This window comes from Grampus griseus (genome assembly GCF_964374135.1).
Source record: "Grampus griseus genome assembly, chromosome: 15".
Lineage (NCBI taxonomy): Eukaryota > Metazoa > Chordata > Mammalia > Artiodactyla > Delphinidae > Grampus > Grampus griseus.
In genome coordinates this window covers 73,516,912-73,540,571 of record NC_139009.1, presented here as the reverse complement: position 1 = coordinate 73,540,571, position 23,660 = coordinate 73,516,912, and the positions used below count along the sequence as shown (strand labels likewise).

The following is a 23,660-nucleotide window of genomic DNA, read 5'->3' as shown; positions in this document are numbered from 1 at the left end:
TTATTGTCTCCCTCTGCTAAAATGTAAGCTCCATGAGGGCAGCAATTTTGATCTGGATGGTTCCCTAACACAGCTCTAGCACCTAGAAGTGGTCATGCTATAGATTGCGTGCTCAGTACATTTTGCTGAATGATTTTCATAAGCATCTCTCTTCCTTCTACAAATTGTTCCTCACTCCTGTTAAGCTCTTTCAGGTTTACAATAAATCTATCATTTAAAAATTTGATTAAAATGTTTTTCTTCTCCCCAGCAGGAGAGTTGTTTTCAGTGTTATCTGACTCAATCAAAACTACAGTGCTGAGTAAGGGAGAAGAGAATTCCTAGAAAGAACTTTTATCTTCCTATGCAGCAGAGACTGGGGAAGGCAGCTCAAAGAATTTGGTGGCAATGCTCAACTACAACCACCTTCGAGGAAAGACCATCTCAACAACTATAGCATTCAACCCAACTAAACCACCACAGAGGAAGGTCAGCATCATCTTTAAGTCCTGTTACCTGTTGTGCTGAATATTAAAGCAATTCACAGACACATTTGGGTGACTCCAAATTATTTCAACAACAAATGTGTGTTTAGCAACAATAGAGAGTATATGTGAGTGTGTGTGTATTATTAATCTATATAAATACCCTAAATTATCAAGCTCATTTTACTTACAAAAAACCCTTATTTCTACTCTATTAAGGAAAGCTGAAATGACATGTGAAAAAAACAAGCATCATCTAGTTTTTATACATTGCCGTCTTCTTTTCTCAGTAATCAAAAAATATCAAAAATATGTTTGTAATACCGATTAAAAATAAATGGAATTATATCAATATAATATAAACATAGAAACACAGCAGTGTCTATAAAATGTCTATAAGTAAAGATAAATGGGAAAAATAAAATTGTTGTGATTAAGATTCATTTGTCATTGGATGATAACCCAACTTATATTTTATCAGATAAATCGTTAACACGCAATTGATTATGGATAACATTTGCAATCTTACTTGTAATTTTTGCTGCTAAATAAATTGCTTCATAAAAGAGAACTCACTTCAGATTATATCTATTGTACTCAGTGGAAGATCTTGGCACCGCAGAGATCATATAAAGAAATCCAATGTGCTCATTTTCACGTACTATTTTGATGATTTGCAAGGGATCTTGAATGTTGGCTTTAATGACTTCTTCCCGGTCGTGGAAATAGTACTTAGGGTAAGTTGAGGAACTAATCTCGTAGAGGCCTCTTCTTCCAGTGCTGGTACGTGACAGTTTAGCAGGAGAGGGGGAGAACGCCTCGGCAGAGGGCCATTGGATCTAAACAAAGCCAGTTTTTTAAAAAATTAGTTTTTTTGGGGGGGGAAAACCTATATATGTGACAAAATATTAACCTCCAGGACTAATTACCACACTGCCTAAGATAGCTAGGGCTTAAAGGAAAGCAATTTTGAACTGAAAGCTTTCAAACTATTGATCGGCAGTGATAGATTCCCTCTCAGTACTCCTTGCCCAGATGTCCGTCTCCTTCCCACAAGCACTCCCAGCAACACTTCCCATTGCCTTCTCTTCTCCTTTCACTTAAATGTTTATTACATCAAAATGTTACCAGCTCCCTGGTGTTTATGAGAGCCCACCACTCCCCTTGCTCAGTTGCTCTGTATCTCCCCTGACTGGGGCCTTTCCCTCAACACCCTGCCCATGCCCCCCCCCACCAGCCCCACTTCTTTCTGACAACCTTGATGCTTTTCGGTGAGTGACATCTTGGACAGCTGTCGTCATAACTCATAATAAACTATTTTTAATGAATGTGACAGATTGTTACATTGAGTATTGGGGATCAGTATTATGTAATAGCCTTGGAGAAGCATATGTGTTATTTTTTTTCGAACTTCCTCCTCTTATTTTATTTATTTTTTTATTGGAGTAAAATTGCTTTACAATGCTGTGTTAGTTTCTGCTGTACAGTGAAGTGAATCAGCTATATGTATACCTATATTCCCTCCCTCTTGGACTTCCCTCCCACCTCCCCCCATCCCGCCCATCTAGGCCATCACAGAGCACCGAGCTGAGCTCCTTGTGCTATACAGCAGGTTCCACTAGCTATCTATTTTACACATGGTAGTGTATTTATGTCAAATATAATCTCCCAATTCATCCCACCCTCCCTTTCCTCCCCGTGTCCACATGTCTGTTCTCTACATCTACGTCTGTATGCCTGCCCTACAAATAGGTTTATCTGTACCATTTTTCTAGATTCCACATATATGCATTAATATACGATATTTGTTTTTCTCTTTCTGGCTTACTTCACTCTATATGATAGACTGTAGGTCCATCCACATCTCTACAAATGACCTAATTTCGTTCCTTTTTGTGGCTGAGTAATATTCCATTGTATATATGTACCACATCTTCTTTATCCATTCATCTATCATTGGACATTTAGGTTGTTTCCATGTCCTGGCTATTGTAAATAGTGCTGCAATGAACACTGGGGTACATGTGTCCTCACATGCACACTGAAATGTGAGAGGCACTGTCTCCAGAACAGGCAATTGAGTTAGTAACATATATGCTTATGCTTCCCGCCCTGTGGGTCCTAAGCATAAGCATATATGTTATTAACTCACAATTAATTGTTTGTTCTGGAGACAGTGCCTCTCACATTTCAGTGTGCATATGAATTACCTGGGTAACCTGTTGAAATGCAGAGTCTGCCAGCCAATCCAAGGTGGAGCCTGAGACTCTGCACTTCTCACTTGCTTCCAGGAGATGCAGATGCTGCTGGCTCCGGACCACGTGTGGAGCCCCAAGGCTAAGTCCCCACGATGTTCACACACTTGAGCTTTGCTCCAATCCCTGGGTCCCACTGTCTGCTCTCAGTGCCGCTCACACTTCTTTGCTCCTCCCCAACAAACTTGGGACAGCATCAAACACGTCTTCTCCTCCTGCCGAGGAGGTTGATAACCGTGTTTGAGGAAATGTGACATCAACTCCAACAGTCATCCCTTTGTCTCTCTGACAGGACTGGCTTTAAGATAAAAGAATCTGTATTGCACACCTGCTTTGGTGAATAATTGAGGTACATATATAAATGATATCTTTATTGCCTATTAGCAGTTAATAGAGGTTGCCATTTCTATAAGAGAGTTATTACCATAAGCTCTGTGGAACAACGTCCCCATAAGATTTGTATTCATAGGGATCATTATTCTCTGATTAAATACCTCATTGAATAGGAGTTTCAGAAGAGAATCCTGGGAATTTCAGAGCTAAAGGACATACATCTTTAAAATCAAAGATAAAATATGCTCCTTTCATTTATTGGGCAGGGATAGCAACAAAGGTACTGTTTTCTTATATAAAAGAAGAGGCCAAACCAGATACCAGAACCAGAGAATATATATTGCTTTGTCCCAATGTTTCAACAAGAGCTGTAGTTAACTCTTTTATGAGACAAGAGTATTAATATTTTAACAGGAAATGCATTTATTTTATTTATTATATCTCTTAAAAAGTTGTACTGCATTCTAAGTGAAAGATTTCTTCAACAATAGGCCTAAACATTTTCATTTTATGTCTAATTGTGTAACTCAGTGGGAAGATGTGATTCAATTTAAACAGTCACATATGTTTGGATTTTGCAGTAGTTGGGGGAGGGAAATAGAGGAAGCATTTATTCATAAATTGTAGAACATCTATCATATTCCTCTATGGTGGATTCCCAGTCCAATCGATAAGTCAATCTTTCTTAATTACCGGAAGCAAAGCCTTCAACTTTCCGTCCTTCTTTCCTTCCTCCCTCCCTCCTTCCCTCCCTCCCTCCCTCCCTTCCTTCCTTCCTTCCTTCCTTCCTTCCTTTCCTTCCTTCATCTCCCAGTAAATCTTACTAGATACATTTCCATTCTGAACTCATTCTGAGAAATCAATACCCAGAAAAATGAACCTCTTCTCAGAATAAATACCCTTCTCCTTTTAAACAGAATATCCCCTTTCTTCCACATTTCCATTCACCCTCTAACTCTTTACTGAATTCTTCACTTAGTTACAGTTACAGCCAAACATAACCTATAACTTATTCCTTTTCAGCTACTTCCTTCATCCCAGATGTGCACACAATCTCTCGCTTTTATTTTTTAAAAATTGTATTGAAGTATAGTTGATTTACAATGTTGTGATAATTTCTGCTGTACAGCAAAGTGATTCAGTTTTACACATATATATTCTTTTTCATATCCTTTTCCATTATGGTTTATCACAGGATATTGAATATAGTTCCCTGTGCTATACAGTAGGACCTTGTTTTATTAATCCTTCCTATATATAATATAATAGTTTGCATAATCTCTTTTTAAAATTCAAGCTCTTGAAACCCACTTTATACCAAATGAGCTAATTAATGTACAATCAGATCTTTCTTGGCCCCACTTAAAATATCTCGTTCTCTCTTTCTACTTCACAGAAACCAAATTAACTGAAGCTATACAATTTCATACAATTTATCATATGATATTCTTTCAGGATAATCTCACCCAAACCCATGGCTCCCAAGGCCATAGCTCTCCCACCTTATTTGCCTTGTTAACTTTCCACTTATTCCTCCGAGCTTAGTGCAGTTCCCTAGGGTAGCTGTTCTTCCACTGATGATCCCCCTGGCCACCAAGTATAAGCATCTCTTCTGCTCAGTTCTCCATTATTTTGTACTTTAAATGATCAGTGAGAGCTCTTATCACACCTCACTGCGCTTAAGTGTTTACTTGTTCATTTCCCACCTCCAGATTCTGAAATCCTCAAGGACAGAGCTTGTCCTCAACTCTCAATTTCTAGCACTGCAGCACAAAGCCTGAAAGACAGACAACTAGCACTGAAAGATCCTCTCAATAAAAAGCTCAGAGAATTCTTGGCTTTATTGGTATTTTTATTGTGGGTGTGTCCTCCACATTTTCTTCCACTTCTGTTCTTTTGTTTAATTATCTACAGGTGTTTACATAAAGCCAGGCTCTAGTGATTTTGCCCCAGAACTACTATTCACTTATTCATTGCAAGGCAACTTCCCCACTCTACAACTCTCACCAATTACAAAAGTTGTCTCTCTAGTTGGTTCAGTTTCCATTTTATTGCCCTTTACCAAGGTCTTCAAAGATTTGGGGGGATAATGATGAAAATTTCATAAAAGTTATAATAACATTCAAAATACTGTTATGTCTTCTTTTAACATGTCTTCTAGAGAAGATCAAAAGACACTATATGAATGCTAAAAGTTTTCCTTTATGATTTTACTCTACTGTCCAAATTTTCCTTAAATAGGAAGAACTGGGAAATACTGTATTACCCCAATCCATTACATAACCTAAGGGGAAAAGATTTTGCCACTATCCTTATGAGTTAAAAGCATGTTAGCAATGCTGTATGAAACAAACATTAAAAAGATCAATTAAGTACTTCAATACTTACCTGTTTTTTCTTTTTCACAGAATCTTCACGCTTGAACTGAACAAGAGATTTGGTAGAACTTCTTTCTTCAGTGCTTCCTGGAGGCTTTAGGACTCCAGAAGTGATTAACTGGTAACGATTCTGCTCATATATGTATTCTGATTTCTTATGATCTTGGTAGGCTTTTAGCACTGGCTTTGGGAAATAAAAAGACATGTTAATCTTTTAAATATTAATGTGAACTTGTTCTTCACTATCTTTGGACTCTATCTCTGTTGGAAATTGATCACCTTCCTGGACTAATTTCCTATCTAAGCCACAATCATTATTAGCAGCTATCATCATTGTCCATGGCCTATTGCTTGACTAAGACTTTTCTACTTGGTTTCCATTAATTCTGCCCTTTAAATACCAATGAATACTTCTAAGGGTGACATTATGACAGAAAGTACACAGAGGCATGAAATCACATACTCACTAATTGTCCAATACAAACCCCCACCATTCACTACAACAGTTACTGTGGGATCATACAGAACTCCCACTCTACCCAAAGGTCACTAATCACTTCCCACAGCCATAACTAATTGAAGATCATCACAAAACCAAACAACCTGACTTTTAAAATGGGCAGAGAATCTGAATAGGCATACTTCCAAAGAGGAAATGCATCTCTAATCATCAGGAAAGTGCAAATCAAAACCACAATGAGATATCACCTCACACCTGTCAGAATGGCTATCATCAAAAATAACACAAATAAAAAATGTGGGCGAGGATGTGGAGAAAAGGGAACTTTTGCACATTGTTAGTGGGAATGTAAATTGGTACAGCCACTGTGGAAAACAGTATGGAGTTTCCTCAAAAAATTAAAGAAAAAGAACTACCATATGACCCAGCAATTACACTCCTGGGTATTTATCTGAAGAAAACAAATACAGTAATTCAAAAAGATATATGCACTCCATGTTCACTGCAGCATTATTTACAATTGCCAAGATATGGAAGCAACCTAAGAGCCCATCAATAGATGAATGGATAAAGAAGATGTCTTATATATATACAGTGGACTATTATTCAGCCATTAAAAAGAATAGAATTTTGCTATTTGCAGCAACATGGATGAACCTGGAGGGTATTATGCTAAGTGAAATAAGTGAGACATATGTTACCACTTATATGTAGAATTAAAAAATAAAACACACTAGTGAATATAACAAAAGAAGTAGACTCACAGATATAGAGTGGTTACCAGTGGTGAGAGGGAAGGGAGGAGGGGCAAGGGATGAAGAAATACAAACTACTACGTATAAAATAAATAAGCTACAAGGATATATTGTTCAGCACAAGGAATATAGCCAATATTTTATAATAACTTTAAATGGAGTATAATCTATAAAAATATTGACTCACTATGCTGTACACCTGAAACTAATAAAATATTGTAAATCAACTATACTTCAATAAAAAAAGATCAAGGAAAAAAAAGTACTAGATGAAAATATAAGAGGTGAATTTTACAACACTGTTAAGAAAGTCTATCTCTATGCTAAGTAAAGACAGAGAAAGACATATATTGCATGATATCGCTTATATGTGGAATCCAAAAAATACAACAAGCTAGTGAATATAATAAAAAAGCAGACTCAGATATAGAGAACAAACTAGTGGTTACCAGTTGTGGGGGAGGAGCAATATTATAGGGGTTGGGGAGTGGGAGGTATAAACTATTGGGTGTAAGATAGGCTACAAGAATGTATTTTGCAAAGCAGAGAATACAGCTAATATTTTGTAATAACTGTAAATAGATTGTAACCTTCAGTAACACAAACTTCCAATTATAAGATAAATAAGTACTAGGGAAGTAAGGTACAAGATGATAAATATAATTAACATTGCTGTATATTACGTATGAAAGTTGTTAAAAGAGTAAATCCTAAGAGTTCTCATTACAAGGAAAATTTTTTCTATTACTTTTATTTTGTATCTATACGAAATGATGGTTGTTCACTAAACTTATCATGATAAACATTTCATGATGCATGTAAGTCACATCACTATGTTGTACATGTTAAACTTATACAGTGCTTTATGTCAATTATATCTCAATAAAACTGGGGAAAAAAGGACAACCAGCTTCTATATGCCAATTTAATGAAAGAACACTACACCTGCTACGGAAGTACTCATGGCCCCAGAAAATCAAACTTAAGACTCTAGACCTAACTACCAACATATAGGAAATACAAGAACCAGAGAAATATAGGTTAGCTACCACAGTGGGGATACAGTCAACAAAATTAGACTGTGGAACTATATAGAAAAATAACCAAATTTTGCCCATTAAAACTTTTTCCTAAGAAAAAATAAAAGAGTTGATGGGGAACTTACAGACCTAGATACTTAAGAGAAATGTTAACCAGCTAGTGCATGGATCTTATTTTGATCTAAATTTTAACAAGGATGCTGCAAACAAAATTATTATAAGACAATCAGGGAAATGTAAACATTTTTTAACAGTTTAAATTATTTTAACAGCTCTCCTGAGATATAATAGCTCTCCTGAAATATAATAGACATACATTAAGCTGTATGTATTTAAAGTGTACAATTTGATGTGCTGATATATATATATATATGAAACTGTCAAGAAAATGAAGAGAACCCAACCATGAGCCTTTTCAGGTTCCTTTCCAATACTCCTCCCTAGGCAAATACTGATCTGTTTTCTATCACTATACGTTAGTTTGCATTTTCCAGGCCTTTATATAAATGTAATAAAATAGTATGTATTTTTTTTGCCCACCATCTTTCAGCATAATTATGCTGAGATTCCTCTATGTTGTTTCATATATCCATAATTCATTTATTTTTAAGGCTGAGTAGTATCCTATAGTGTAGAAACGCCACAATTTATTCATTCACCACTTGATGGACATGGTGGTCGTTTCCACTTTGGGGCTTTTAAAAACAAAATTGTTGGAGGGGGATCAAGATGGCGGAGTAGGAGGACATGGAGCTTACCTCCAGCCACAAACACATCAAAAATACATCTACATGTGGAACAAGTCTCACAGAAAACCAACGGGAAACTGGCAGAAGAACTCCTATACAACCAAAGCTTCAACAAACTTCTCCACGCAACTGGGTAGGAAGGGGGAAAAGGCGTCGAGACGGAACTGGCGCCCCTGGGAGGGATCCGTAAAGGAGAGAAGGTCCACAAGGGCACACCCTTGCCCTGGAGAGGCCCCTTACTTGCCAGGAGGTCCGCTGGGACAGACATAGGGGCTGGAAAAGCCTAAATTCTACTCCCGATGAGGGTGGGCATGCTGGCTTGCTAACAATCAGGGCAGAGAGAGACCAGTGCTGGCGGCTGCTGCCACACCTCACTTCCCAGTTCAAGGTGCACACCAGATGGGGCCACAGATACTCACAGAGGCAAAGTGCCAAACCTTGGACCAACAGGCCCTGGGAGAGGACTCAATCTACTTGCAGGGAGACAGGCTGGAGGGCCTGGGGTGTGGATCGGACCGAACCTTGGAGCCCATTGTCGGCACTCACATGCAGAGTTTGTCAGCATGCACACTAAGTGGTGCCACAGAAACTCACAGTAGCTGGGCGCTGAGTCTCTGGTGGACGGGCCCTGGGCAGGAGTACACAGCTGTTCTTTTGTGTCTGGCAGAAGCGCTCCGGCCCCGCCCACTCTACACTGCAGCTTGGAGCTGGATCTGCGGCTGACAGGTCCTGGGAGAGGTTGGCCACAGAGGCAGCCCAGGTTTCAGGTGGCAGCACGACCACCTAGATTCCTGCAGCCACAGCACCCCGGCCCCAGCCCCAGCCCACTCCACAGCACAGCCTAGCAGTAGGTCTGGGACAAACACACGGAGAAAGAGATGTGACCATGGGCTGCTTCTGGATGGAACCACGCCACCTGCACAAGCAGTCCATAGGGTCACTGTGACCACATGGACCTCACTTGCTTTAGAAATTACCTCCTGTGGGGCAGGGCATGCACTTGTCGATGAAAAATTAATCAGTCGATCTAAGAAAGAAATGGAAAATTTTATTCAAGCCAAATTTGAGGATTACAGTCAGGAAAGAGCACCCCAGAAAGCTCTGAGAACTGTTCCACCTGTTAGAAGTCAAGGCACAGTTATATAAATTTTTTTTGAGAAAGAGGGCTATACATCAAATGACATTTTGTTGGTAGTTTAAATGATCCAGATCTAAGCATCATTGTGGTGGGTCATGTGACCCTGTACAAGATCAAGAAGGAATGTTATCTTTTAAGGAGTTGTCTTATTGATGCTGGGAGAATGTTGCTCTTTAAGGCTGAGCAGGTATTCCTGCTGATGGGGAAGGTTTTGTTGATGCATAATGCAGAAACACAAGCATCGTGGGGGAAGAGAGCAGGCCAAAGTGCAGAGAAGAATTTTTTATGTTTAAATTTTTCTTGTCTTGCCATAAAATATGAATTTTATTTCACACACTCAAGGGCAATGGATCCTGATCAAACCCAACCCTCAGGGCTTCTACTCCAACAACTGGGGAGCAGACCCTGCCCCAACAGGGCTGTGACAGCCATGGAGCAAAGAGGAGGTCTCATCTGACATCCAGCACAGGCTCTGGAGACCACAACATCAATCATACCTACTATCAAGGGATAATGGCCAGCACACTATGAGGAAAGATGTGGCTGTCATTCATACCAAACCCAGCCACTGCACCAAAAATACTGGACTCACACAGTCTACACAGGGTCACTCCCACTTAAAAATATCCCTTCATACACCACAGTAGGTAAGTGCTTCTCCTGAATTCATAGAGACAGAGAAAGTTTAAGTAAAATGAAAAGGCAGAGGAACTACTCCCAATTAGAAGAACAAGAGAAATCTCCTGAAAGAACAAATAATGAAACAGACCTCACCAGACTGTTAGACCACAAGTTCAAAAAGGAGATAATAAAAATGCTAAAGGAATTAAGAAAGATGATTGATAGAAATGCAGATCACTGTAACAAGGAACTAGAAACTGTAAAGACAAACCAATCAAAATTAGACAACTCAATTGGTGAAATAAAAACCAATCTAGAAGCAATAAATAGCACACTAAATAACAAAGAAGAATGAATAAGTGACCTGGAAGATAGAATAATGGAAATCACCCAATCAGAACAGCAGACAGAAATAGAAATGAAAAAAAAAAAGAAAGTAACACATGAGATATAGAGAGTAATATGAAGGATGCCAACCTAAGCATAATAGAGGTTCCAGAAGGAGAAGAGAGAGAAAAGAGGATCAAAAATGTATTTGAAGAATTTATGACTGAAAACTTCCCAAACCTAAAGAAGGAAACAGATATCCAGGTACAGGAAGAACAGAGGGTCCTATACAAGATAAACCCAAACAGATCCCCACCAAGACATATCATAATTAAAATGGTGAGAATTAAAGATAAAGATAGGATTCTAAAGGCAGTTACAAGGGAAGCCATTTACCACAAACCCACAGACAACTTAATACTCAACCGTGAAAAGCTGAAAGTCTTCCTGCTAAATTCAGGAACAAGACGAGGATGCCCATTCTCACCACTTCTATCACAGTATTGGAAGTCCCAGCCACAGCAGTCAGACAAGAAAAAGAAATAAAAGGTATCCAAATTGGAAGGAAAGAGGTAAAACTGTCACTCTTTGCAGATGACATGATATGCAATAGAGAGAACCCTAAAATCTCCATACAAAAACTATTAGTGCTAATAAATGAATTCAGCAAGGTAGAAGGATACAAGATTAACATATAGAAATCTGTTGCATTTCTTTACACTAATAATGAAATATCAGAAACAGAAAGTAAGAAAACAATCCTGTTTAAAACTGCATCAAAAAAATAAAATCCCTAGGAATAAACTTAACTAAGGAGGTGAAAGACCTACATACTAAAAACTATAAAACATTCATAAAGGAAATGGAAAGATATCCCATGCTCTTGGATTGGAAGAATTAATATTGTTAAAATGGCCATACTACCCAAAACAATCTACAGACTTAATGTGATCCCTATCAAAATACCCATGACATTTTTCACAGAACTAGAACAAATAATCATAAAATTTATATGGAAACACAAAAGACTGAGAATTGCCAAAGCAATCCTGAGGAGAAAGAACAAATCTGGAGACAACACCCTTCCAGACTTCAGACAATATTACAAAGCTACAGTATAAAAAACAATGTGGCACTGGCACAAAAACAGACATATAGATCAATGGAAAAGAATAGAGAGCCCAGAAATAAACCTACCAAATAAACCTATGGTCAATTAATCTACGACAAAGGAGGCAAGAATATACAATGAAGAAAAGACAGTCTCTTCAACAAATAGTGTTGGGAAAGCTGGACAGCTACATGTAAATCAATGAAATTAGAACACTCCCTCACACTATATACAAAAATAAACTCAAAATGGTTTAAAGACCTAAATATAAGACATGATACCATAAAACACCTAGGAGAGAACATAGGCAAAACATTCTCTGACATAAATCTTAGCAATGTTTTCTTAGATTAGTCTCACAAGGCAAAATGAATAAAAGCAAAAATAAACAAATTGGACCTAATCAAACTTAAAAGCTTTTGCACAGCAAAGGAAACCATAAACAAAATGAAAAAACAACCTATGGAATAGGAGAAAATATTTGCAAATAATATCCAAAATATACAAACAGCTCATAAAGCTTAATATTGAAAAACCAAACAACCAAATCAAAACATGGGCAGAAGACCTAAATAGACACTTCTACAAAGAAGACATACAGATGGCCAACAGGCATATGAAAAGATGCTCAACATCACTAATTATTAGAGAAATGCTTATCAAAACCACAATAAGGTATCACCTCACACCGGTAAGAATGGCTATCATCAAAAAGCCTACAACTACATGAGTAGCTGTACTCATGGCTATTATTTACTAAAGAAAAAGGGGAAAACAATTAAAATTAACAAAGGGAAAAGGTGTATGGGACAAAGTCTGGGGGAAACCAAGCAACTTTTCATGGGCACTCTTCCAGTGGAATCCATATTTGTATAGGCTTATACCTGGACTCTCTATTGTGTTCCATCAGTCTATTTGTCTATCTTGACACCAATACTACAATGTCTTAATTATTGTAGTTTAATGGTAAGTACTGAAATCAGGAGCATTAGACTTTAAACTTTGATCTTCTCTTTCAAAGTTGTTTTGGTTGTTCTAAGTCCTTTGCATTTTTCTACGAATTTTAGAATCAGCTTGTCAATTTCTACCAAAAAGGAGAAATACTGCTGGGACCTTGATTGGAATTGCATTAAATTTATAGATCAATTTGAGGAGGACTGACATCTTGAAAATATTGAGTCTTCTAAACTACAAACACAGTATCATTCTTCATTTAGAGCTTCTTTAATTTCTCTGTTACATTTTGTAGTATTCATTCTTCAGGCTTTGCACATTCTCATTAGATTTACCCTCAATTCATACTTTGTTGCTATTGTAAATAGTATTTTTATTTAATTTAAATTTCAAATTGCTCATACATAGACGTGCAACTAGTTTTTTATACTATCTTATATTCTGTATCCTTGCTAACCTCATTATCAGTTCTAGTAACTTTTTCATAGCTTTCACTGGATTTTCTAAATAGATGATCATGTTCTTTGTGAAGGAAAATTTTTACTTCTTCCTTTCTAATCTGGGTTCCTTTTATCTCTTTTCCTTACCTTACTGCAATGGCTACCACCTCTAATACATTGTTAAACAGAAATGCTGGGAGCAGACATCCTTATTTGTTCATAATTTTTCACCATTAAGTCTGAGGTTAGGTGTAGGTTGTTCATGGATGACCCTTACTCACTTGAGGAAGGTCTCTTCTACTCCTAATTTGCTGAGAGTTTTATCAGGAATGGGTGGTGGATTTTGTCAAAGGATTTATCTACATCTATTGATATAATCATGTTTTTTTTTCCAGTGGGGTAATATGGTGAATTACAGTGATTGCTTTTTAAATAGTTAATTCTCTACATTCCTGAGATAAATCCCACTGGCAATGATATATTATATAGTTGGGTTCAAATTCCCGAAATTTTGTTTATAGTTTTTTTAAAATAACAATATTAACTACCATTTATTGAGCTTCTTCTATGTGACAAAACTTTAACACCCATTAATCTTTACAGCAAATGTGTTAGAAGAGTACTATTATTTGAATATTATTTTATTTTTTATTGAGACATAATTGATATATAACATTATATTAGTTTGTGTACAACATATGTATATGTTGCAAAATGATCACCACAATAAATCTAGTTAACATCCATCATCACACATAGTTACACTTTTTTTCTTCTTTTTTTTTTTTTTTGCAGTACACAGGCCTCTCACTGTTGTGGCCTCTCCCATTGCGGAGCACAGGCTGTGGACGCGCAGGCTCAGCAGCCATGGCTTATGGGACCAGCCACTCCGCGGCATGTGGGATCTTCCCTGACCAGGGCACAAACCCATGTCCCCTGCATCAGCAGGCGGACTCTCAACCACTGCGCCACCAGGGAAGCCCCACTTTTTTTCTTATAATAAGAATTTTTAAGATATTCTCTCTTAGCAACCTTAAAATATACAATAGAGTATTATTAACTATAGTCAGCATGCTGTACATTATATCCCCAGGACGTCATTTATTTTATAACTGGAAGTTTGTACTTTTTGACCCCCTTCACTCATTTCATCCACCCCACCCCCTCAACCGGTTCTCTGGCAAACACCTATCTGTTCTCCGATTCTATGAGTTCAGTTTTCATTTTCTTTAGATTCCACATGTGAGATCATACAGTATTCGTCTTTCTTTGTCTGACTTATTTCACCTAGCATAATGCCTTCAAGGTCCATCCATGTTGTTGCAAATGGCAAGATTTCCTTCTTTTTATGGCTGAATAATATTCTATTGTGTGTATATATACTACATTTTCTTTATCTGTTTTTACACTGATGGACACATAGGTTGTTTCCATGTCTTGGGTATTGTAAATAATGCTGTAATGAATATGGGGTGCAATTATACGTATCTATAAGTATCTTTTTGAGCTAGTATTTTTATTTCTTTCAGATAAATGCCCAGAAGTATGACTGCTGGATCACATTTTTAATTTTTTCAGGACACTTCATATTGTTTTCCATAGTGACTGCACCAATTTATATACATTCCTATCAACAGTACACAAGGATTCCCTTTTCTCCACATCCTTGTAAACATTTCCTATTTCTTGTCTTTTTGATAATAGCCTTTCTAACAGGTGTGAGGCGATACCTCATTGTGGTTATGATTCACATTTCCCTGATGATCAGTGAGGTTGAGCACATTTTCATGAATCTGTTGGCCATCTGTATGTCTTCTTTGGAAAAACGTCTATTCAGATCCTCTGCCCATCTTTAAAAATTTTTTTTTTAAACATCCTTGCTTTCCTTTTTTTTAAAAAAAAATATTTATTTACTTTTGGCTGTGTTGGGTCTTTGTTTCTGTGTGTGGGCTTTCTCTAGTTGCGGCGAGCGGGGGCCACTCTTCATCGCGGTGCGTGGGCCTCTCACTGTCGCGGCCTCTCTTGTTGCGGAGCGCAGGCTCCAGATGCGCAGGCTCAGTAGTTGTGGCTCATGGGCCCAGTTGCTCCGTGGCATGTGGGATCTTCCCAGACCAGGGTTCGAACCCGTGTCCCCTGCATTGGCAGGCAGATTCTCAACCACTGTGCCACCAGGGAAGCCCCATTTTTAAAATTTGATTGTTTTATGAGTTGTATGAATTCCTTATATATTCTGGATTATAACCTCATATCCGATATATGATTTGCAAATAGTTTCTTCCAGAGGTTGCCTTTTCATTTTGTTGAAGGTTTACTTTGTTGTGCAGAAGCCTTTTAGTTTTATGTAGTCCTGCTTGTTTATTTTGCTTTTGTTACCTTTGCTTTTGTAGTTTTTAATAAATTTTAAAATTTTTTATTGAAGTATAGTTAATTTACAATATTGTGTTAGATTCAGGCATACATCACAGTGATTCAGTTATACACTGAGCATAGTTCTCTGTGCTATATGGTAGGCCCTTGTTGGTTATCTACCTTATATATAGTAGTGTGTACATGTTAATACCAACCTCTCAATTTAGCCCTCCCCCGACCACCACCCCCCGCTTTCCCCTTTGGTAACCGTGAATTTGTTTTATGTCTGTGAGTCTCTTTCTCTTTTGGAAATAAGTTCATTTGTGTGTGTATATATATATATATATACTCTCTCTCTCTCTCTCTCTCTCTCTCTCTATATATATATATATATATATATATAGAGAGAGAGAGAGAGAGAGAGAGAGAGAGAGAGACAGAGAGAGTCCACATATAAGGCATATTATATGATATTCATTTTTGGCTTATTTCACTTAGTGTGATAATCTCCAGGTCCATCCATGTTGCTGCAAATGGCATTATTTCATTCTTTTTTATGGCTGAGTAATATACCATTGTATATATGTACCACATCTTCTTTATCCATTCATCTGTTGATGGACATTTAGGTAGATTCCATGTCTTGGCTATTGTAAATAGTGCTGCAATGAACACTGGGATGCATGTATTTTTTCGAATTATGGTTTTCTCCAGATATATGCCCAGGAGTGGGGCTGCAGGATCATATGGTAGCTTTATTTTTAGTTTTTTAAGGAACCTCCATACTGTTCTCCATAGGAGTTGTACCAATTTACATTCCCAGCACCATTTATTGAAGAGACTCTTTTTTCTCTATTGTATAGTCTTGCCTCCTTTGTTGTAGGTTAATTGACCATAGGTGTATGGGTTTAGTTCTGTGAAAAATGCCATTGGTGATTGGATAGGGATTGCATTAAATCTGTAGATTGCATTGGGTAGTGTAGTCATTTTGACAATATTGATTCTTCCCAAGAACACGGTATATCTTTCCATCTGTTTATGTCATCTTTGATTTCTTTCATCAGCATCTTATAGTTTTTGGAGTACCGGTCTTTTGCTTCCTTTGGTAGGTTTATTCCTAGGTATTTTATTATTTTTGATGTGATGGTAAATGGGATTGTTTCCTTAATTTCTCTTTCTGGTCTTTCATTGTTGGTATATATAAATGCAACAGATTTCTGTATATTAATTTTTGTTACCTTTGCTTTTGATGTCAAATCCAAAAAATCATTGCCAAGACTGATCTCAAGAAGCTTACAACCTATGTTTCCTTCTAGAAGTTTTATAGTTTCAGGTCTTCTGTTCCAATGTTTAATTCATTTTCAGTTAGCTTTTGTGTATGGTGTAAGTTAGTGGTCCAGTTTTGTTTTTCCATGTGACTGTTCAGTTTTCCCAATACCATTTACTGAAAAGACTGTCCTTTCTCCATTGTATATTCCTGGCTCCTTTGTCATAAATTAATTGACCATATATGTATGGATTTATTTCTGGAATCTTTATTTTGTTTCATTGATCTATGTGTCTGTTTTATGCCAACTCCATCCTGCTTTGATTACTATAGCTTTGCAATATAGTTTGAAATCAGGACACATGATACCTCCCACTTTGTTCTTCTTTCTCAAAATTGCTTTGGCTATTCAAGATCTTTCATGGTTCCTTCTCAACATTGCTTTGGCTATTTGGGATCTTTTGTGGTTTCACACAATTTTAGGATTGTTTGTTCCACTCCTGTGAAAAATATCATTGGAATTCTTAGAGAGATTTCATTGAATCTGTAGATTGTTTTGGGTAGTATCAGCATTTTAGCAACATTAATTATTCCAATCCATGAGCACAGATTTTCTTTCCGTTTATGTCTTCTTGATTTCTTTTGTCAACATCTTAGAGTTTTCAGTGTACAGGTATTTTCACCTCCTTGGTTATGTTTATTCCTAGGTATTTCCTGCTTTTTCATGCAACTGTAAATGGGATTGTTTTCTTAATTTCTCTTTCTGATAGTTCATTATTAGTGTATAGAAATGTAACAGATTTCTGTATTTTGACTTTGTTTTCTGCACATTTACTGAATTTATTTATGAGTTCTAATAGCTTTTTGGTGATCTCTTTAGGGTTCTCTATATGTAGTATCATGTCATTCACAAAGAGCAATAGTTTTACTTCTTCCTTTCCAATTTGGATGCCTTTTATCTCTTTTTCTTGACTTTTATCTCTTTTTTCTTGTCTTATCCTAGTGCTGTGGCTAGGATTTTTTAATACTATGTTGAATGAAAGTGTTGAGAGTGGGCATTCTTGTCTTGTTCCTGATCTTAGAGGAAAAGCTTTCAGCTTTTCACTGTTGAGTATTATGTTAGTGATATACTAACATAATACTATGTTATATTTGGGTTTGTCATATATGGCCTTTATTATGTTGTTGTATGTCCCCTCTTAATCCACTTTGTTGAGAATTTTTATCATAAATGGATGTTGAATTTTATCAAAAGCTTTTTCTGCATCTATCGAGAGGACCATATGATTTTTATCCTTTGTTTTGTCGATGTGGTGTATCATGCTGATTGATTTGTGGATATTGAACCATCCTTGCTTCCCTGGAACAAATCCCACTTGATCATGGTGTAAGCTCCTTTTAAGGTATTATTGAGTTCTGTTTGTTAATATTTTGTTGAGGATTTCTGCATCTATGTTTGTCAGGGATATTGGCCTGCAATTTTCTTTTCTTGTGGTATCCTTGTCTAGTTTTGGCTTCAGGGTAATGCTGGCCTTATTAAATGAATTGGGAGGAGTTCCCTCCTCTTCTGTTTTTTGGAAGAGTTTGAGAAGGATTGGTATTAATTCTTTAATGTTTGGTAAAATTCACCAGTGAAGCCATCTGGTCCTGGACTTTTGTTGGTTGGGAGGTTTTTGATGACTGATTCAATCTCCTTACTGTAATCAGTTTGTTCAAATTTTCTATTTCTTCATGATTCAATCTTGGTTGGTTGTACGTTGCTAGGAATGTAACCATTTCTTTTAGGTTGTCCAATTTATTGGCACATATTTGTTCATAGCAGTCTCTTATGATCCTTCATATTTTGTGGTATCAGTTGTAACATCTAAATTTTCATTTCTGATTTTATTTGAGTCCTCTTTCTTTTTTTTCCTTGGTAAGTCTAGCTAAAGTTTTGTCTATTTTGTTTATCTTTCAAAGAACCAGCTCTTAGTTTCATTGAATTTCATTGATCTTTTCTATTGTTCTTTCAGTGTCTATCTCCTTTATTTCCATTCTGATCTTTGTTATTTCCTTTTTTCTATTCATTTTTGGCTTTGATTGTTCTTCCATTTCTAGTTCCTTGAAGTGTAAAGTTAGATTGCTTATTTAAGGTATTTCTTGTTTCTTAATGTAGGCATTTATTCCTATGAAATTCCCTCTTAGAACCACTTTTGCTGCATCCCATAAGTGTTGATATGTTGTATTTCCATTTTCATTTGTCTTAAAGTATTTTTTAATTTGTCTTTTGGTTTCTTCTTTGACCCAATTTTCCTTGACCAAATTTGTGAATTTTCCAATTTTCTTCTTGTAATTGATTTCTAGTTTCATACTACTGTGGTCAGAAAAGATACTTGATATGATTTCAGCCTTCTTAAATTTATTAAGACTTGTGCTGTTGCCTAACATATAATCCATCCTGGAGAATGTTCCATGTGCACTTGAGAAGAAAGTGTATTCTGTTGCTTTTGCATGGAATTTCTATATACGTCTCTTAAGTCCACTAGTTCAAACTTGTCATTTAAGGGCAATGTTCCCTTATTGATTTTTTAGTCGGGATGATTTTTCCATTGATGAAAGAAGGGTGTTAAAGTCCCCTACTAATATTGTATTGCTGTCTCTTGGTCCCTTTAGATCTGTATTTGCTTTATATATTTAGGTGCCCCTATATTGGGTGCATATTTACAAACATTATATCCTCTTGTTGGATTGACCCCTATAGCATTATATAATGATCTTGTCTCTTATTACAGTCTTTGTCTTAAAGTCTATTTGTCTGATATAAGTATAGCTACCCCAGCTTTCGTTTGGTTTTATTTGCATGGAATACCTTTTTCATCCCTTCACTTTCAATCTGTTTGTACCCTTACATCTCTAGTGAGTCTCTTGTAGGCAGCATGTAGATGCCTATAAGAGATTTAAAATAGAAGGGTCTATTTAAAAAAATCTAATCAGCTAGTCTGTGTCTTTTGATTGGAGAATTTAGTCTATTTACATTTAAAGTAATTATTGATATGTATGTACTTATTGCCATTTTGTAAATTATGTTCTGGTTATTTTATGATTCTTTTGCTCCTTTTTTCTTCTCTTGCTCTCTTCCTTTTAGATTTGATAATATTCTTCAGTAGTTCAGTAGCTTAGATTCTTTTCTCTTTATCTTCTGTGTATCTACTATAGGTTTTTGCTTTATAGTTACCATGAGACTCACTTAAAAAAACTTATATTTGTAATGATTTAAGTTGATAATAACTTAAACTTGAATGCATTCTAAAGCTCTCCATTTTATCCCCCCTACATATTTTATGTTTTTGATGTTATAATTTACATCTTTTTATCTTGTGTATTCATAAAAAATTATGTAAAAATATGTATTTTTGTGTGTGTATTTATCCATTTATATAAAATTAAGCATGGAGAAAAGCAAGAAAGGATGTACATCAGATTGTTGTTAATGACAGATACTATAGAAATGGGGGTCAGAGATTGGAGAATTGAAGGTAAGGAAAAATGTAAAAGAAGAAGAGTGGGAGAGGGAAAGAAAGAGGGAAGAGAAGAAGAGAGAGAGGAGAAGGAAGGTGGGGAGGTGGGCATAGGAGGAGGAGAAAAGAACAAAGAAGGGGAGGGGAGGAGAGGGGAAGGATGGCAATGATAAAAAGAACAAACATAGTATTACTAACTCTGTCAGAACAAATCAAACTACATGTACCTATACACATGAAATTAGTCTCTTGAATACTAAGCTACTCTCTCCATGTGGTAGAAATTTATGTCATTTTCACTTTATTCCTTAGTATTTTTAATATTGCAGAACTACTATATTCATGTATTTGTTATATTGTTCCAGTCACCTACTACATAATAAAATGCTCCAAACTTTGTAACTTAAAACAGAACAACAACATTTATTTTGCTTAAAAATCTACCATGTAGGTAGAGCTCAGTGAGGACAGCTTGCCTCTGCTCCACTTGACATCAGCTGAGGCAGCTCAAGGGCTGGGGACTGTAATCTCTGAAGGCTTGTCCATTCACAGTCTGGCAGGTGATAAAGGCTATAGTCTGGGACTCATTCAGATGACATCTCCTCAGGGAGACCTTTGTAGTCACCCAATCTAAAGTAGCCTGCTGTTTGTCTTGACCACATTCCCTATATTATTTTCTTAACAGCACCTATCATTAGATGACGTTCTTCAGTTTAATTATTTAGGATTACTAGAATGTCAACAGGGATCTGTTCTCCCTTGTTCACTGTTGTATCCCCAGAGCATGACTCAGAGCCTGGCATGTAGTAGGCGCTGAATTCAATATACATAAATTTATCACACTGATGTCAAACGGAACTACTTTAATCATCAAGGGTTAATTATACACTTTTGCCACATGAAGGTAAACCCGTCAGAAAGAAACAAGTGTAAAAGGTTTAATACTAATTCCATGGGAAAAAAATAGTAGAGAGGCCCCCAAACTCCCCACAATGCATAGTGCAGGCACACTGCTCTCTGGAGAAGAGAGCAGCTTCAGGTAGTGCCATACCCACCTTGCAAATGGAAGTTCAGTGTCAACAACATCTGTTACTTTGCATTTTCTGTTAATCAGAATTGCAATTGGCTGTGTAGTTTTCTTTGCATTTAAGATGTTAATTTGTTTATCAAAAATTTTGAATTAATCCCTAGGTAAACCGTTTTTCACATAAAGTAACATTAAAATAAAAATAACAAATGAGCACTATGGACCTTCAAGAATGTTTTCCTCCAGCATGAATCAGTACCTAAATTTGAGAAGCAATGGAATAAGGGTTAACGTCCATAATATATATGTATATATATGTTTTTATTATTTATTTTTTTTAATTAAAATATAGTTGATTTACAATATCATGTTAATTTCAGGTATACAGCACAGTGATTCAGTTACACATATATACATTATATATATATGTTTTTAAAAACCTCAGAAACTGATAGGAAAAAAGCAAACAATCTAATTTTAAAGTAGACAGTGATTATGAACAGAATCCACGAAATAAGTTACATACATGCCAATGAATGAATGAAAATACAATTAACTTCATTAATAAGATGTGATGCCATTTTAACTTATCAGTCTAGCAAAAATAAGAGAACTGATAGCGTCAGTTTTGGCAAAGATGTAGGTAAGCAGGACCTCTTATACATCGTAGGTGCAAAGGTAAACCTTTCAGCACAATTGGGCAATAGTTTTCAAAATTAAAATGTACATATTCTATGACCTACAAAATGCCACTTCTGAAAATCCATTTTTATCTGTACAAAGGCAGTCATTCAATGCAGCATTATCTGCAATAGCAAAATAATAACAACAACAAAATGAAAAGGAAATAACCAGAACTCCTTTTAGGAGAACAATTAATGGGTACTCTATCATGGCACATCCATGCAACAAAACACAGTGCAGCTGTTAGAAAAGATACCTCTGGGGCTTCCCTGGTGGCGTAGTGGTTGAGAATCTGCCTGCCAATGCAGGGGACACGGGTTCAAGCCCTGGTCTGGGAGGATCCCAAATGCCGCGGAGCAACTGGGCCCGTGAGCCACAACTACTGAGCCTGCGCGCCTGGAGCCTGCGCTCCACAACAAGAGAGTCCGCGACAGTGAGAGGCCCGCGCACCGCGATGAAGAGTGGCCCCCACTTGCCACAACTAGAGAAAGCCCTCGCACAGAAATGAAGACCCAACACAGCAAAAATAAATAAATTAATTAATAAACTTCTATCGCCAACATCTTCTATTAAAAAAAAAAAAGAAGATACCTCTGTATGCACAAATTGGAAAGACTTCCATATGTTTTAGTGAAATCAGTACTTTGAAGATCAGTATGTACTGTATAATCTTTCTTTAAAGCTATATGTTTATACACAAACACATACATATATATATATACACATATATATTTGAATAAACATATAAAACAGCCTGAAAGGCAACCACTAACAACAGGAGTTAACATCTGAAAGTCCGAGTGAGGACTTTCACTTTTCACTTTTTTATGCACTTTCACTGGTCTTTTACATGGATATATAATTATCCAAGGGCATAAATGGATTCTTAAAACTATTTTCAGACATGTACAAAATTTTTCAGGACACTAGGCATTCACTTTAAAAATAATAAAATTATGTAATTATATATATTACTCTTACTGAAGTTCCTAGTATCAAACGGTACCCCAGTACCTAAAAGAGCCTTACAGCCTACATAGTTAAGTATCCGTATTGTACATAATGCTAGAGAGAATTTATCTGCTAGAAAACTTTGTTCACCACTGCATCCCACCACCTCAAACAGTATTTAGAGCTCAATAATTTTGAATAAATAAGTGTGTTTACAATTTCATAAATGAGTCTTAACTTTCAGGTTTTCTTTCCTTCTTTGTTAATTAAGAGTCTAGAAATTACTTCCATCCCCCAAAGCAACATCCTCTGTAGCCAAAAGTGGCTAAAATGCTGGTTTTCAAACTTACCAGAGGCTCTAGTTTTATAGGCTGCTGTCGTTTTCTTGTCTTCTCCTGAGCTTTTGTAGTGTGCTTAAATGTCAGGAATTGTGTATCACCTTCATTTTCTGTGGGTGTTACAAAACTCAGTCTTCCCTTTGCTTTTATACTGTTCAGTCTTGTAATCGCAGGGTTTTCCATCAGCTCTCCAATACTTTCCAGGTCCAACTCATTGTCTGAGGCACGAAAAGCCATCTTCACTCCTGGAGAGGGTTTAGGGTCAAGAAAAGAAAAATGAAAAGTAGAGCAAAAGGATTGGGGAAGTAGGGCTAAGTGGAGGGGTTTTAAGAACCACGGAGAGCTGAATTTGCTTATCCCCAAAGAAAACCTATCAAAGTTACCCCATTCTTCCCAAACTGAGGACCTAAACCAGAGGAATGAAAATTCGGAACTATGCCTGGCCTTCTAGAAGCCCCGTAGCTGGGGTGGGACCCAGGAATTTGCATTTCTAATAACTTCCTGGGTGATGCTCTTGCTGCC

At 36.7% G+C, this 23,660-nt stretch overlaps 1 protein-coding gene across 1 annotated transcript in view; it reads right to left on the bottom strand.

Annotated features, from left to right (window-relative positions):
* DNAH6 (dynein axonemal heavy chain 6) overlaps window positions 1-23,375 on the bottom strand; it is a gene marked incomplete at both ends in the record, with an annotated part of 289,518 nt that extends 266,143 nt beyond the window's left edge. The window contains 3 exons of the mRNA XM_082672762.1: window positions 1,041-1,303; window positions 5,441-5,614; window positions 23,151-23,375. Coding sequence (XP_082528888.1) covers window positions 1,041-1,303; window positions 5,441-5,614; window positions 23,151-23,375 — 662 coding nt within the window. The remainder of the gene's footprint in view (window positions 1-1,040; window positions 1,304-5,440; window positions 5,615-23,150) is intronic.
* Window positions 23,376-23,660: the final 285 nt, after the last annotated feature.